The 16,185-nt window shown below is 49.8% G+C and overlaps 1 protein-coding gene across 2 annotated transcripts in view; it reads right to left on the bottom strand.

Moving 5' to 3' along the window:
- Positions 1-16,185, bottom strand: part of L3mbtl2 (L3MBTL histone methyl-lysine binding protein 2) — a 20,352-nt gene extending 4,167 nt beyond the window's left edge. For both annotated transcript variants that reach the window (XM_057791566.1, XM_057791565.1), the window contains exons 1-13: positions 16,068-16,185; positions 13,360-13,597; positions 11,901-12,034; positions 9,842-9,965; positions 8,663-8,742; positions 6,200-6,317; positions 5,460-5,594; positions 4,881-4,969; positions 2,395-2,626; positions 1,913-1,989; positions 1,522-1,626; positions 651-798; positions 242-324 (exon numbers count right to left, since the gene is read on the bottom strand). In XM_057791566.1, the coding sequence (XP_057647549.1) occupies positions 242-324; positions 651-798; positions 1,522-1,626; positions 1,913-1,989; positions 2,395-2,626; positions 4,881-4,969; positions 5,460-5,594; positions 6,200-6,317; positions 8,663-8,742; positions 9,842-9,965; positions 11,901-12,034; positions 13,360-13,597; positions 16,068-16,091 (1,587 nt within the window). In that variant the 5' untranslated portion in view covers positions 16,092-16,185. The remainder of the gene's footprint in view (positions 1-241; positions 325-650; positions 799-1,521; positions 1,627-1,912; positions 1,990-2,394; positions 2,627-4,880; positions 4,970-5,459; positions 5,595-6,199; positions 6,318-8,662; positions 8,743-9,841; positions 9,966-11,900; positions 12,035-13,359; positions 13,598-16,067) is intronic.

The raw sequence follows: 16,185 nt of genomic DNA, 5'->3' as shown, positions 1-16,185 counted from the left end.
GAGGGGCCACTGCAGCAGGTTCCTTCAGACAGCAACCTCACTGAACTCTTTCTCAAGTGCCAGCCCCTCTGACGAGAAGGGCCTGGTCCACACTGGCCAGAGCGTTCATGTCACAGACTTTTCTAGAAGTGGCTGATCCCAGCAGTAAAGACTTGAAAAGATGGGGTTGAAATTGATGTCAGTGAGCAGAGCCAGTCCCCAGGTTGTCACAGACTCCCAACCCAGCGCTGTGTCTCCTCACCATGTTGAAGAGTCTTGCAGGGGCTGCCTTCGACTTGGTCTTCTCCAAGTAGGTGTCCCAGTCAAAAGGCCGGGTCTCATACCCTGGAGGGCAGGACATTTAGAGGAAGAGAGGAAAGCAGAAAGTAGGAAGTGGGTCAAGGGGCAGAGCAGTACACAGTGCGAGTCACTGCAGCTGCCCTCCTCCCCAGGACGACACCTGCTCCGTGAAGTCATATGCTGCACAGGTCATGGGCTGCCTTAGGACACGCATGAGCTCTGTTCACCAGCCACACATCAGCTATGGGGCTGTCAGCCAGGCAGAGGAAAGGAAGGCAGCAGTGCCTGGAGATGCCCACATCTCTCTCACACCACGGAGCCACACATCAGCTATGGGGCTGGACTTGTGGCTTCACCCTGCAAGGCCTTACCTTTTGGGGGTGTGAGCTCAATGTCATTCTTTTGGCAGAAGGTGGCTGGGAAGATGGCATGGGAGGAGGCATGGTAGCAGAACCAGTCTGAGCCATCTGTGGAGGGCCCCCCATCCACACAGATCATCAGGTAACCATCCAAGAGGACCTAGAGGAGGAGCCAGCAAGATGACTCAAAAGGTCAAAAACACTTGCTATCTGGCATGACTCAAGAAGCCACACAGTGGAAGGACAAACCAACAAATTGTCTTTTGACTTCCATGCATGTGTACATAAAATAAATGTAATTAAAAACAAGCCCTTGGGGCGGGTGTAGAGAAATAAACAGCAGACCGCAGGACACTCCTCACCCCAGTAAGGTAGCTATGACTCAACATGGAGGTGGATCCAACTGGATGGATGGAATTTGTCCCCTACTAAAATGCCCCAAGGTGTGTGGTGGAGCACCCAGCACTCAGGAATGTGCGATAAGGCATCCTCTCCACTGGATGGCCAACCCATGCAGCCACGACTGCACCTGCCTTGCTGCCACTGGGCTCACAGCACGTTTAGGGAGCACAGGGCTAGGCACAGAACAGGCTGGTGTCCTCAGGCTGCAGCAATGAGGCAGGCAGGAGCAAGGAGTTGGGCCGAGGCTTTGGGTATGCAGAGGAGATCCAAGTGGCAGGGGACAGCCTGTACCCGACACTGGACAAGGCTCAGATGTTGAGTGTCTCAAGCCCTAACATGCAGGTAGGTTCTGAGTAAAGAGCAGGAATGGTCTCCCTCTACACACTCAAGTTCAACATGAGCAGTCAGTGTCAGAGTCCCCAGAGCCTAACTGCAGGGTACAGACAGCCATGCTGGAGGTCAAAGAGTGGCCTCGGCTCACCTTGCAGATGGTTGCTACACAGATGTTGCCCAGATTCAGAGGGTCAATGGCTTCTAGTTTCATTCCTTCCTCAAACCAGACACCTTCTGTGTAGACAGCTCGGACCTTAAGGGAATAGGACAATTGAGGATTCAGGGGAAGAAAGAGGAAACAGGCTTTAGATGCTGCAGGCCTGGGATGAAACAGAGGGCAAGGGACAGTGTGGTGGTGCCCACCTATAATCCCAGAATTTAGGAGACTGTGACAAACCAGCTTGGGTTACAGCGAGACCCTGCCTTAGTCTACTCCCTAACAAGTTTGTTAAGGACCATGGAACATCTTTTACAAAAAAGGCAAGGGATAGTCAAGCGCTTGCAGCCCGGAAAGGAAGTGCCCACAGGCTGCACCTTACCTTCTTGAAGAGGTAAGGAACAGCGTCACAGTAGATTTTCCGGAAGGTGGGGTGATGGGACATGTCACATCGTTTCTCTTGGGGAGATGACAGAGAAGAGAGGAAAAGGGAGTTGAAGGCAGCCAATGGTTGTCACATACTTCCCCAGAATTATGGGGCCAGGCAGACTAATTTGTTCTCAGCTGTGCCCCAGCTCCCCACCCTACATAGAGAAGGAGACAAGTCTAGCCGAGAGGAGCCCGGAGCAGTCTTGTGGCCTATTCAGCACAAGGGAGCTAGGCTTTTCTATGCTGGCACTGTGACACTATTCAGATTGGGCTGAGTGACCTGAGTCAAGTCACTGGGTCTTTCTGACCCTCAGCACTGTCCCTCAAGGGCAGTGATGGCAGTCCACCTCACTACACTACTGTGAGGTACAGCAAAGGCCCTACTGATCTTTAGAGGCTGTGCCCAGAGTCACACCAGCCAGGGGCTCTACTAACCTGACATCTTGATGCCATGGCCAACACGCCGGGACCAACCCACTGGGTGAATCAGGGGACTCCACATATGGCACCAGAAGTCGTCATCACTGTCACCATCCTCATAGAGAAGCCTAAGGCGGCCCCCAATTACTGTGTCTACCACAGCCATGCGGGTCCGTGACACCTGGGTCTTGTCCACCACCTCTAGGCGCATGCCCTGCCGAAAGGGGTACTTCATGCTCTCCACCATCTGCAAGGACAGGAAGGCCACCCGCTTCAGCCACCCAGCCCTACACTCCCGCTCTGCTAGCAAAAGGTAAGCGTGGCGGCACACATCCTCAATCCCAGAACTCAAGAGGCAGAGGCAGGTAGATCTCTGAGTTCAAGACCAGCCTGGTCTACAGAGTAAGTTTCAGGACAATGAGGGCTACACAGAGAAACCTTGTCTCAAAAAACTAAAGTGAACCAAACAAAAGGCTATCAAAGAAGGGACTGGAGAGATGACTCAGACATTAAGAACACTTGCCCTTTCTGAGGACCCACATTTGGTTCCCAGAACTGATATGACAGCTCACAACCTATTATAACTCTCGTTCCTAGAGATCCATTGCCCTCTTCTGGCCTTCAAGGGTTCTGCACGCACCCAACACACATATACATGCAGGTATAACATCCATACACATAAAAATAATTGAATCTGTTTTTTAGAGGACAGGGAAGGGCAGTGGGATCTAAGACACTGCGCCCTCTGTCTTGCCTGGGTCCCAGTCCCTCAGAACAGCAGAGGGCAGACCTTCAGTTCTCAGTGGGTGCCCATTTCTCACCAGATTTCAGTTAGTCAGGATGGTGGGAATCCCAGAGTCTACTTCAGACCAAGGAAACTCAAATGACCTAGAAAAGTATAGGCAGACTCAGATCTGGTGTCCACTGGGCCTTTCACGGTTCTGCACTGATCCCTGGGCACCTCACACTCCCTGCTGCCTCCTGGTCCTCTGTGAATGGCACATGCAAGATTTATGTCTGACAGGTATAATAGCTGTAATTCTAGCACACACGAGGATCATAGTGAGATCATACTCCACATAGTTTAGGTTGGTCTAAAAAAATGCTGGGCTGTAATGTACACCTTTAATTCCAACACTCAGGAGGCTGAGACAGGAGGGTTTCTGAGTTCAAAGCCAGCCTGGTTTACAGAGTGAGTTCCAGGACAATCAGGGCTACTCAGAGAAACCCTGTCATGGAAACAAACAAACAAAAGACCAGTTGCCTTTTATGTCTGTAGAAAACAGCAGAAACAAACATTTAGAAGGACCCAGGCACAGCTTTCTACCTACACTCAGAGCCTCGTCTGTGATGGCCCCAATTTCCACTCTACCTTTATGTTTCGGAGTTGGCTTCCACATCATCTCTGCCCATGCAGGTACAATTCAAAAGCCATAGCCTCTAGGAAGCCTGTTTGATACCTGCTCCTCTGAGAACACAAGGCCAGGTCAAGTGAGAGTCCTGGCAGCAAATGTTGCACATTTCCTGTATCCTGCTGGGATGCCTTCCCAACCTCATGAGGACGCCCTGAAAGCCTGGCTTCGCTCAGGAGCCTGTGGGAGGCCCCAGTGAGAGGTCTACTGAGGTGGGAGAGACAGTGTTCTGTAGAGTCTGGGATCCTTCTGAACGATTACTATGTACACAGACCTTTGTAAGGTAAAGGCTTAAGTAGTTTTCTAAGGTTTTGTTTTGTTTTTGTTTTTCGAGACAGGGTTTCTCTGTAGCTTTTGGTTCCTGTCCTGGAACTAGCTCTTGTAGACCAGGCTGGTCTCGAACTTACAGAGATCGCCTAACCCTGCCTCTGCCTCCCGAGTGCTGGGATTAAAGGTGTGCGCCACCACCGCCCGGCCGGTTTTGTTGTTTTTTTGAAACAGGATTTCACTGTATAGTCCTGGCTTGCTTAGAACCTACTATGTAGATCATGCTGGCCTCAAATTGACAGAGATTCATCTGCCTCTACCTTTCAAGTGCTGGGGTTAAAGGTATGTTCCACCATGTTCAGCCAAAGTAGCCTTCTAAACTGAAATGATACTCCACGCGGACGGGCGCACAGCCCCAGCTCAGATGGTGCCTATTGCATCGTTATCAGTGTGCATGACTCTTCTCCCCTAGGTGGAGAGTTTAGACACTACACACACTCTGTATTCCCACAGTGCTTTGCTTCTTATAGTTTATTTTTATTTTATGGACATTGGTGTATTGCCTGCATGTATGACTGTATGAGGGTGCCAGATCCCTTGGAACTAGAGTTGGTCAGCCACCAGAGACAGTTCTGGGGTGAAGACTGCCAAACCTATAGTCACAGAAGAGTACCGCAACACATAATGCTTGTACATGGAAAGCCCTAGGTCCCGCCCCCAGAACCGCAAAATTAAAACAAAACCTCTGAAATGAATCATATGAAGGATGGAGAAAAGTGGGAGAGGGAGGGAGGAGGGGGATAGCTGGGAACACAGCCAGACCTTGATGTGAAAATCTGCAGGAAGCGTCCTGGAGCCCACCAACCGCTTCATGAGGTAGCTCTTCCAGTCAGTGAACTTGACATGGATGGCTGTGGAGACACCAGCACAGGCCGGTAACATAGACCGACAGCACCTTCATAACCCAGAGAGCAGTTGGAGGGAGGGACTACTTAGTTCTGCCGCTTCATCTCATAAAACCAGCCTCAAGGGGCTGGAGAGATGGTTCACGGTTAACACCACCGCCTGCTCTTTCAGAGGACACATGGTAATTCACAACCATTTCTAACCCCTAGTTCCAAAAGATCCAGCACTCCTTCCAACTTTCTCAGGCTCTTATACACACCTGGTGAACAACAGACATTCACTCCGGCATAAACACAAGTTAATGTGTGTGTGTGCATATTTTAAAAATGTATACACATACATGCATATATATATATATGTTCTATAAATCCAAACGGCCCAGGCTGTAGGGAGGGAACACGGGGGACGTTTTGTTCTTGAGTTTCCCTTCCACCCGGAGCCCTACGGAACTGGCATGGGGAAGAACTGGCATGGGGAGCTTCCTCATTCACTCACTCCGTGGAGGCACCAGGATCTTGCTGTTGATGGCACACCACCCGATGGGGTGGACATCCACAGTCCCCAGGTTGCACCAGAAGTCATGACTGGCATCATTTTCAAAGCCTTCATACCGAAGCAGCACTCGGTACCCTAAAAGGAAGGACAAGGGGACCTGTGAGGAGGAAGGAGATGGGGAAAGCATGTTCTCAGGCTTTCGTCCTTCTGTAGCCCCAGTCAGATTTCCTACTTCTTATGCTGGGAAATGTTCCAGATATGTGGGGTCTCTGATCTACAGAACAAAACAAAATCCATGCCATATATTAAGGAAGCATTCTGGTCTGGTCCCCAGAATAAACCTTTAAAAAAATCAAATAAGGGGCTGGAGAGATGGCTCAGTGGTTAAGAGCACTGCTGCTCTTCCAGAGGCCCTGGGTTCAAGTCCCAGCACCCACATGGCAGCTCACAACTGTCTGTAACTCCAATTCCAGGGGATCTGTTGCCCTCAAACATACCTACAGGTAAAACACCAACGTGCAAAAAATAATTAAAAAAATCAAAATGAAACGAAATTCTAGTTTTTGAGTTTGCCCAGTTCTGTGCTTTCACCTAAGGGCGAATCTCTAAGAAGGAGAAAGCAGCCAGTGGGTAAGGTTTTGATTTATGAAACCCATTTCACCCCATGACACCACCCACCCACGAGATATGTCGCTCTGAAGACAAACTCCAGACCCTGCTCTGACCAGAGGAATACCCACCCGCTGCCTGGATGACAGAGGCGATCCAGTACACCCGGCTGGGGAGCACAGCATCACTGTTGAGGACTTCCACCTTCATCCCCTTCATGACATCTTCCCACTGGTCATAGAGGGGCACCTGTGTGGTGGCGAGAGCATTGGAGGCTGAGAGGAGCGGCCTCAGGCCCGAGCCGTCCTGTCCTCTGCACCTACCTTCACACATCATGCACGCTGCAGAAAACCAGGAATCAAGAGCGAAACAAGGCCTGCCCACTGGCCAGGAGCGTGGGATGGCAGTGTGCCGTCAGGTGTACACAGCCATGGGTGGAGGATCAGAGGCACAGACCTGAATTCTCAGCATTCCAGGGTCAGCTCCAACTCTCAGTGTGGACCCCTGTCAGCTGTACGGCAGTGTCATAGCACAGAGACTACCTCAGTTTGCACAGAGTGGGCAGAGCACATGCACTCACCCCAGCCCTTCCCCACTGGGCACGGTCTGGTACCTCCCCCACAGCCTAACCTCGATCTGCTGCCAACTGCAAGTTGGTCCTCCTTTGGATCGTCTTTCACTATCAGACCCGGCCTAAGCTGCTCAGGTAACAATCCCTCTCCCAAGGCAGACAGGCTCACAGAGGCCTGGGCAGCACACAGTGACCAGGCATACAGCAAAGCTCCTTATAGAGCATCCTTTATCTTATGTTAAATATGACCTAATTGCCAGGCAGTGGTGGCGCAGAGGTCAAGGCCAGCCTGGTCTACAAAGTGAGTTCTAGGACAGGCTCCAAAAGCTAAAAACCAAATCAAAACAAAACTCCTAATTTCCCTACAATACAAATGGGGAGGAGGCCTGTTGGAGAGATGGCTCAGATGGCACTGGCGGCTCTTCAAGAGGTCCTGAATTCAATTCCCAGCAACTACATGGTGGCTCACAACTATCTGTATAGAGATCTGGCGCCCTCTTCTGGCATGCTGGCATACATGCAGCCAGAACACTAACAATAAATTGGAAAAAAAAAAATGTGGGGACTAGGAGAATTCGGGGCCAAAGAGATTGTTTTCTTACCCTGCAGGAAAGATACATACTCACTAGCAACTCAGAGAAAGACATAGCAGGACGTAAGACTGCTCTCAGGCCAGCCTTGAGACCATTTGAGACACTGTCTTAAAACAAGACAAGCCAGGTGCACGCCTTTAATTCCAGCACTTGGTAGGCAGAGGCAGGTAGACCTCTGTGAGTCCAAGGCCAGCCTGGTCTACAAAGTGAGTTCTGGGACAGCCAGAGCTGTTAAACAGAGAAACCCCATCTTGAAAAGCCACCTCCCCTCAAAAGACAAAAGACCTGGTGTAGGCGTTACTCCAGGCCAGCACAAGAACAGCTGCTGAGTGCTATTAAGTTCTTGGCCTCAAGTTCATTCAAATCACTCAAATCCTTTGTTCTCCAGGAAGAACTGGAAGGGAGTCCCCCACTGGAGTATGTTTGGTATTAGAAAGGTCCTTAGACAAGCCTGAGGTGTAGCTTGGTGACATAAAGAGCATGCAATTCCTAATGGCAGGGGAAAGAAAGAAAGAAAGGAAGGAGGGAGGGAGGGAGGGAGGGAGGGAGGGAGGAAGGAAGGAAGGAAGGAAGGAAGGAAGGAAGGAAGGAAGGAAGGCAGGCCCAGAGTCAACTGGCAGAAGGCTGGGCACGGTGGCACACGCTTGTGATTCTAGCACTTGGGAGGTTGAGGTAGGAGGATCCAAGTTCAAGACTATACTCAGCTACATAGGAAGTTAGAGACCAGCTTGGGATATATAAAACCCTGCCAGGAAAAAAAAAAAAAAAACTAAAACAAACAAACAAACAAATGAGGGCTGGAGAATGACTTAGTGATTAACAGCACTTGTTGCTCTTGCAGAGGACCAGGGTTTGTTTCCCAGTACTCACATGGCAGCTCACGGTCATCCAGACAACTCCACTTCTGGAAGATCTGATACCACCCCCCCTTTTTGTTTTTGTTGTTTTTTGTTTGTTTCTCAAGATAGGGTTTCTCTATGTAACCCTGGCTGTCTTGGGACTCACTCTGTAGTCCATACTGGCCTCGAACTCATAGAGATCCACCTGCTTCTGCCTCCCGAGTGCTGGGATTAAAGACGTGCGCCACCACACCCAGTATATATTATATAATCATACTGCTGCTTTATTTGCACCCCAGAAGAGGGCACAGGATCCCATGGGAATACAATTACAGATGGTTGTGACTGGCCATGTGGGTGCTAGGGATTGAACTCAGGACTCTTGGAAGAACAGCTACTGTTCTTAACCACTGAGCTAACTCTCCAGCCCTGCAAGACAAAGGAGGATTTCTGGGGTATGGCCACTGTTCTCAGAGATGCTGTCCAGCCTGGAGCAGCTCAACTGAAATGTGTGGGAAGCAATGAGGCAGACAGCCTGAGATGTCCCCTGGCTATCCCTGATTGTTCCTCCTTCATTGCCAGGGCACTTACGTGTTTAAAGCAGCTGACAGGAGCGGCCTTGTAACTGTGGTCCTTCAGGAACTTTCCCCAGTCGAACCCTAAGACCAGAGCTGCAGAGCACAAGGAAGAGTTGAAGTAGGTTATGTACAGGAGCTGAGTTAGAACATGAATCTGGAGGCCCCACTGGGCTCTAGGAACAAGTCCTTTTATCACCACCAATGGCCACCAGGACTGGGGAGCAGAGGGGCATCCAAAGAGAAACTTCTCTCCCTTCATGCCCCACAGAAAGGGGGAGTTAAATCAGATCTTATAGGATTAAATTCCTCCTCCTACACCCAGTCATTGGCACACCTAATTGGCAAGAGTAGGAAGAGTGGCACACGGCTCACCTGGCTGCGCAGTGCTGTTGTGAGAATTAAAATTAAACTAAACTAAGATCACCCACCTCATGCAGTCTCCATGGTCCTAAGTTCCCGGAATGGGTTGATCTCCCACCCTGGGTATGACTAACGACCGCTACTTAACACATCCCTCGACCACGCCTGATGTATTTTTAACATCATTAGTTACCTCTCAATGCTGTACTGTGCCGCTCACCACAACCAATCAGGTTAAATATCAACCGCCCTATGACCTTCCGAGTAATGCCAAGGCTTGTGACACTTGCTTGTGGTTTTCCCTTTATAAATCCTACTCTGTGAATGATCAGGGCCGATCTCAGTCACCTGAGTGCTGAGTAGCTGCCCAGGTTCAAACCTGCATCAATAAAGACCCTGTTGTGTTTATACTGGATTCTGGCTCCTGGTGGTTGACGGGGGAGTGTGTGTCTCCTGACATGGGGATAACACTCCAGCCTCTTTGAGGTTTTCTTTGTGTAATTTGCTCACTAATCACTATGCTTGGAAAACTGACAGGCCCCTTCCACCTGCTCCACACACCCTGGACCTCTCCTGTACCAGGAAGACAGAAGCCATGGAGACAGAAGCAAAGAGAAACGAGACTGCTAAGTCTGGTTTCAGGGTCATCACAGACCCAGGTGACTGAGGGCCACCGAGAGAACTGCCTAGGGTCATTTCCACAACATCCAGCCAGTGGAGACAGTTTGTGGTGGACATGGACTCCCAACTTTCCAGCAGGTCACCTTTTCCAGTCCATCTTCCTAGGCAAGGCCACCCTGACCCTGGTACCCATCACAGGATTCTGTCTTACCATCTTGTCCTGTGGGTGTCCCATCTGCTAGTTGTCCTGTCCCCTGGGCGTGGAGGAAGGCTCCAATTTTGGCAGACCAGGCTGCCTTGTGTAGCACTTTGGCTTTCTTGGTGGGCGGCTTTCCCTGGAGGGCAAGAAGAGAAACAGACAGGCTGACAGATATGAGTTGGGATCTGTTTCTATTTTGCTTTGTGTTTTTTTTTTTTTTTTTGAGATATGGTGGTCTGGAATTTGCAACTCTTGTGCCTCTGCCTCCTGATTGCTGGGATTCCAGGCATGCACCACCACACCAAGTAAGAAAGAAGAGCTTGCTTGGGACTGCTCAGGCCGAGCTCATGGTCTTGGTCCAGCTAATTAACTTTCTCTGGGTTGAGTTTTTTTTGTAAAACTGATGATGAGCTGGGAGGTGGTGGTAGGCGGATCTCTGTGAGTTTGAGGCCAGCCTGGTGTACACAGAGAGTTCCAGGACAGCCAGGGATACATACACAGAAAATACCAAAACAAAACAAAACTGATGATGAGCGAGAACACCCAGGGGAGGGCTACAGAAGGCTGGGGTCATCCTTTGACTTCTCCAGCCTCTTCCTAACATTTCCCCTGCAGTCTTTTCATGCTCCCAGCTCCTTGGAGAGCTATAACTGAGTGACTGCGGAGGGGCCAGAAACTCTCCAAACCCACAGGCAACCTCTGTTCATACGTGAATGGCCTGGAGAGTCTACTCCAGAGCATGCTGGGGAGCTTTCATTAGGGCTCAGGGAAAGCTCACTTACACAGGATAACTAAGCAACATGACAAAGGCCGGGAGTCCATTCAACACACAGCTAAGCAGGGGCACACATGCACTGAGTGGTTCTCAACCCTTCTGTGGGAAGGGAGCGCCAAACAACTCTGTCACACGGGTCACATATCAGATATCCTGCATATCAGACATTTACATTATGATTCATAACAGTAGCAAAATTAGTTATGAAGTGGCAATAAAAATAATTTTATGGTTGGGGGGTCACCACAACATGAACTGTCTGGGCCGTGGTGGCACACACCTTTAATACCAGCACTTGGGAGACAAAGGCAGGCAGATCTCTGTGAGTTCTAAGCCAGTCTGGTCTACAGAGCTAGTTACAGGACAGTCAGGGATACACAGAGAAACCCTGTCTCAACACACCAACCCTCCCAAAAAAATGCTGGGTGGTGGTGGCGCATGCCTTTAATCCTAGCACTCTCTGTGAATTTGAGGCCAGCCTGGTCTGCAAGAACGTTCCAAGACATTCCCCAAAGCTAGAGAAACCCCGTCTTGAAAAGCTAAAAACAAAAACAGAACAAAGCCAAAACCAAAAAACCCAGGAAGAACTGTATTAAACTGCAGCATTAGGAGGATTGAGAACCATTACCTTAAAGTTTTTGAGCCTTTTAAAATAGGAATTACTGGGCATGGTAGGGCATGCCTTTAATCCCAGCCATAGGGAGGAGTTTTTTTTTCTCAAAAAAGGTAGGCAGATCTTTGTGAGTTTGAGATCAGCCTGGTCTACATAGTGAGTTTTAGTTCAGCCTGTCTCAAAAATAAAGGAGCCAAATGTGGTGGTGTACGCCTTTAATTCCAGCACTCTGGAGGCAAAGTCAGACAGATCTCTGTGAGTTCAAGATCAGCCTGGTCTACAAAACTAGTTCCAAAGCAGCTAGGGCCATTATACAGAGAAGCCCTGTCTCAAAAACAAAAAAACCCAAACAAACAAAATTAAATTAAATAGGGTCTGGTAAGATGGCTCACTGGTTAAGAGGACCCAGGTTTAGTCCTTAGCATCTACATGGCTCACAATTGCCTCCACTGCCTCAAAGTCTTGAGGTCCCAGGGTACCTGACACCCTCTTTTGATCTTCAAAAAAAAGAAAGAATAAAGAAAAGAAAAGAGTGGGTGGCACTTTCTGAGGCAAAGTCTCACGTACCTCGAGTGACCACTAGAGATGCGTTCCCCAAACTGACTAATGTGTCTGCCTCCAATCACGTGATGGCTCAGCTCAGCATCTAGGACCCCAAGAAGGGCATGAGTGGCTGCTCTCACCTGCAGTCTGGCCAAGATACTGGCTTTCTTGGAGTTGGAGGAGTAGCTCCTGGAACATGAGACACTGCAGAACCTCTTGGTCTTTGAGAAGAAAGCGTCTCTCGTGCCCACGATACCACACATCTCACAGACCGCTAGAAAGAGAAGCCGGCACGTGACTCCAGACATAATTACTTTAAGTCAGACCAACCCACGGGCTCCTCAGAGTACAGAGCACTGTGTCAGCCATGTGAGTGAGAGGAGGAGGAAGAGGACAGTGCCTGTCGTTCTGTCAGGAGCGAATGTCACGACATGCTGCCTCTGCCGTCAGCCCCTGCAGCAGCTGCCACTCCATCTATCCACCTAAGACGACATGCGGTTCCTCCTGGGCCTGCAGCAAGAGCCAGTGCTAAGGGGCTGAAAACCCACACGAACACCTGCAGAACCTGGTGACAAGTTTTAGAGAGAGGACAGGGACAAGAGAGAGGTGCTAAGTCACTTAGTATTTGTAGCTCTGCGTTCTCAGGGACAAGTGGACAAACTGTGTTTCCCTTGACTTCACCGTAGGTCAAACAGTGCTGTGGCCTGGGCCCCAGTGACATGGGCATCTGAAGTGCTTAACCAGCTTCCCAGAGAACCCATCTGCAGCCAGGGTCATGAACCAGCCCCTGGCCCAGTGGCTCTCCCTAGTGATTTCTGCTAGTATTGAAATGCTCAGATTTTGAGAAGGGCAAAAGATGAAAAAATGTGGGGAGACGTCAAAATGGTTGGAAGGAAACCGGACCCCACTGCCCAGGAGTGCAAGCATGAAGGAATAGGAGGGGCCGTCTGCAGATGGGAGCCTGCCTCTTTCTCAGGACACACCGCTCACACTCTGGGAGTCCTGACACAGGGACTGGCAACCATCAAGATCCACCTCTTCCAAGTCAACTGGCTTTCAGATCATCTTTGACCACTCCCTTCTGCCCACCTCCACATCTGTCCATCTGTCCATCCTGACCTGAAGGTCACTACAATGTGTTAGCTTGTAGTCCATAAACTGTTTGCAGGGCTAGAGAGATGGCTCAGAGGCTCAGAGCACCGGCTGCTCTTCCTGAGGTCTTGAGTTCAATTCCCAGCCACCACATGGTGACTCACAACCATCTGTAATGAGATCTGGTGCCCACTTTTGGCCTGCAGGCATACATGGAGGCAGAACCCTGCATACATACTGTATTTAAAAAAAGCTATGTGTTTGCCACTCTACAGGACTCACCGCCTTCACACCCAGGCGACTCACACTAGGGCAATGCACCTACCAAGTGCTGAATAGACACAACAGACACAAGGTGTCAGAGAATTATACTAACTAGACTGCAGGACAGGGACTGACCCTCGAGGACAGTCCCTTAGATATCTGCATGGCTCTGCCCACATCGCCTGTGTTCGCCCACAAGCTCCCGACTCCCCTCCATCTTTAAGGGCACCGTGAAGAAGTCACCTGGCTCTGAACCACTTCCATCCAGGGAGCGGGTGTTCCCAGGGCTGAGCAAATGCAGAGGCGAGGTGGGAAGCTCCCCGGCTTCCCGGTCTTCATTCTCTGCCTCACTCGACTCCTCCAGATAGGAGCTGCTCTCACTGCCTGCGCTGCTGTTGTAACTTCGGAAGCTGTCGTAGCCCCCAAAGAGTTCCAAGTCATCCTCCTCCTCTTCTTCCATTGGCTCTGAAGACGGCGTCTCCTAGAGGAAGAGTGACATGTGCTTGGCCTGGGAAGAGAATCTGCAGACCTGCTAATCCACCTCGTGTGGGCTGGGAATTTGAACTTTGGTTTTCTGAAAGAGCAGTAAGAGCTTTTAACTGCTGAGCCATTTCTTCAGCTCCCTACAGGGTATTTTAATATACAGAATACGGATGGGGGTGCTGGAGAGATGGCTCAGCGGTTAAGAGCACTGGCTGTTCTTCCAGGTGTCCTGAGTTCAATTCCCAGCAACCACCGGTAGCTCACAGCCATCTGTAATAAGATTTGGTGCCTTCTTCTGACCTGTAGGCAGACATACAGACAGAACACTGTACATTGTAAAATTTATTTACTTAATAAATTTTAAAGAAGTCAGGTGTGGCGGCATGGGCCTCTAATCTCAGTACTCAGGAGGCAGAGGCAGGTGGATCTCATAGACTTCGAGGCCAGCCTGGTCTACAGACCGAGTTCCAGGATAGGCTCCAAAGATACACAGACAAACCCTGTCTCGAAAAGAAAAGAAAGAAAGAAGGGAAAAGATGACACCTAGCCTACCTTAGCATAGCTAACTGCAAGCTGTGGTTTGTGTATGCCTCTGCCCACCAAGACCTCTCACATGGGGAGCTTGGGCACAGAGCAAACTTCAACGTACAATGTCCACTGAATCAATATTGTTCTCACACCACTATAAAGTCAAAAAATTATGCCAGGGATCAGAGCTCTATATAATAATACCGTGGGGAGAGGACTGGAGAGATGGCTCGGTGGTTAAGAGCACTGGCGGCTCTTCCAGGAGACCCAGTTCAATTCCAGCAACCATATGACAATATGACAGCTCACAACTGTCTGTAACTCCAGTTCCAGGGAACCCGACACCCTCACACAGACATGCATGTAGGCAAAACACCAATGCACATAAAATAAATGATAAATCTTAAAAACCACAACAATAATACATTATTTAAAAAAAAAAAGTGGAATTATACTAAACACCTCAAAAGAACTTCCCGGGTAGATGGCATTGAAATCCATTCTTCCCTGTTCAGTATATGCACACCCAAATGGAACTCTGGCTGTGCAGGAACTCACAAGGTAGACCAGACTGGCCTTGAACTCACAGAGATTTACCTGCCTCTTCCTCCACAGTGCTGGGATTAAAGGTGTGTGCTACCACCACCTGGCTCAAAGACACATTTAAGGTCAGCAGCTGTGGTAATCCTGTTACTGCCTAGCACACTGTCCCTTGCAAGTCTAGTCAGTAAACCTATTTTCTTCCTAACAGAGAGGGAGGCAAAGGCAGATAAAAATTGAGACCCAGACTGTCTCAAGGAGGATCGGAGCAGGATGCCACAGGCAGTAATTGCATGATGGTATGGACCACAGCCTACTCTTAAGCTCGGATCTTAATCAACTACTGATCCTCGGGTCATTTACCTTCTGAGAACCTCAGTCTTCTCACCTGTGGCAGAACGTGTTGGCTCACAGAACGTGGGGTACAGATGTGATACTACTTAAAAACCAAGGGTTTGGGGCTGGAGAGATGGCTTAGCGGTTAAGAGCACTGACTGCTCTTCCAGAGGACCCAGGTTCAATTCCCAGCACCCACATGGCAGCTTACAATGCTCTATAACTCCTGTTCCAGGGGATCTGACAAACTTCACACCAATGCACATAAAATAAAGTTAAATAAATAATAATAAATTATAAAAAAAAACCCCAGGGTTCAAATACCACCTCTACTGCTTCCTAGCTGTACAATCCACAGCAAGTCAACTCCCATTGTCTCAGCTTCCACTAAACAAGGACAATATCACTTTACAATAATACTTTGGGAAGAAGGGATGACAAAAGTAAACCACGAGAAGAGCGCTCCATAAACGTTGGCCATTATTACTGCGTGGAAAAGGGAAGAGACTTCAAATGGAAGAGGTGGGCAACCGGCTGCCGTGTCACGGAACACATGACAAAGTTTTGGAAACTGACACACTTGGTGGCAACCTTTTGCCCTTTGCAGCTGTGTCAACTTCCGGGGGAACCAACAGGCTCTTTTAAGCCCTCCCTAATGAAGATGGTTGTGCCTAACCTGGCAGACAGGCAAGTGAACGCCCCAGCGTGGAGTAAAAGTCAACTTATATTTCCCTTTACTTCCCGCGTGGAAGCGACAGGCCGCACAATCCCTAAAGCACAGGACCACGAAACCAAGAAGTCAAAGAGGTGGTGTCGCAGTTTGGAGCCCGGTTTCCTTGCCCCTGGATGGGAGGCGTTTCCTTCCTACCTTCTTCCACGGACCGAGCCCACAGCTTAACAGAAGCAAAAACGAATCCGGGTGGTCTCTGGTCGGGACTAAGTTCCTTACCTCAGTTTACCAACCCTGCACCTCTCCATCCCCAACGGGTCGCTAAAACGACGCACTGCCGAGTGAGGCCTTCGGGGTTCCCTTTCCCGGAGGGGCTGAACCCTCTCCCTCTTACCTCAGTGCCCCGCGATTTCTCCATGATGCCAAATTCACCAGGTGCAGGAAGCCATATTGCCCTCGCTGCTGACCAAGAGTGTGCTCACTGGCTGCTGCGCCTGAGCTGTGGACCAATC

This window comes from Chionomys nivalis, chromosome 17 (assembly GCF_950005125.1).
Source record: "Chionomys nivalis chromosome 17, mChiNiv1.1, whole genome shotgun sequence".
In the NCBI taxonomy this organism is placed as follows: domain Eukaryota; kingdom Metazoa; phylum Chordata; class Mammalia; order Rodentia; family Cricetidae; genus Chionomys; species Chionomys nivalis.
This window is presented reverse-complemented; position numbering and strand designations above follow the sequence as displayed.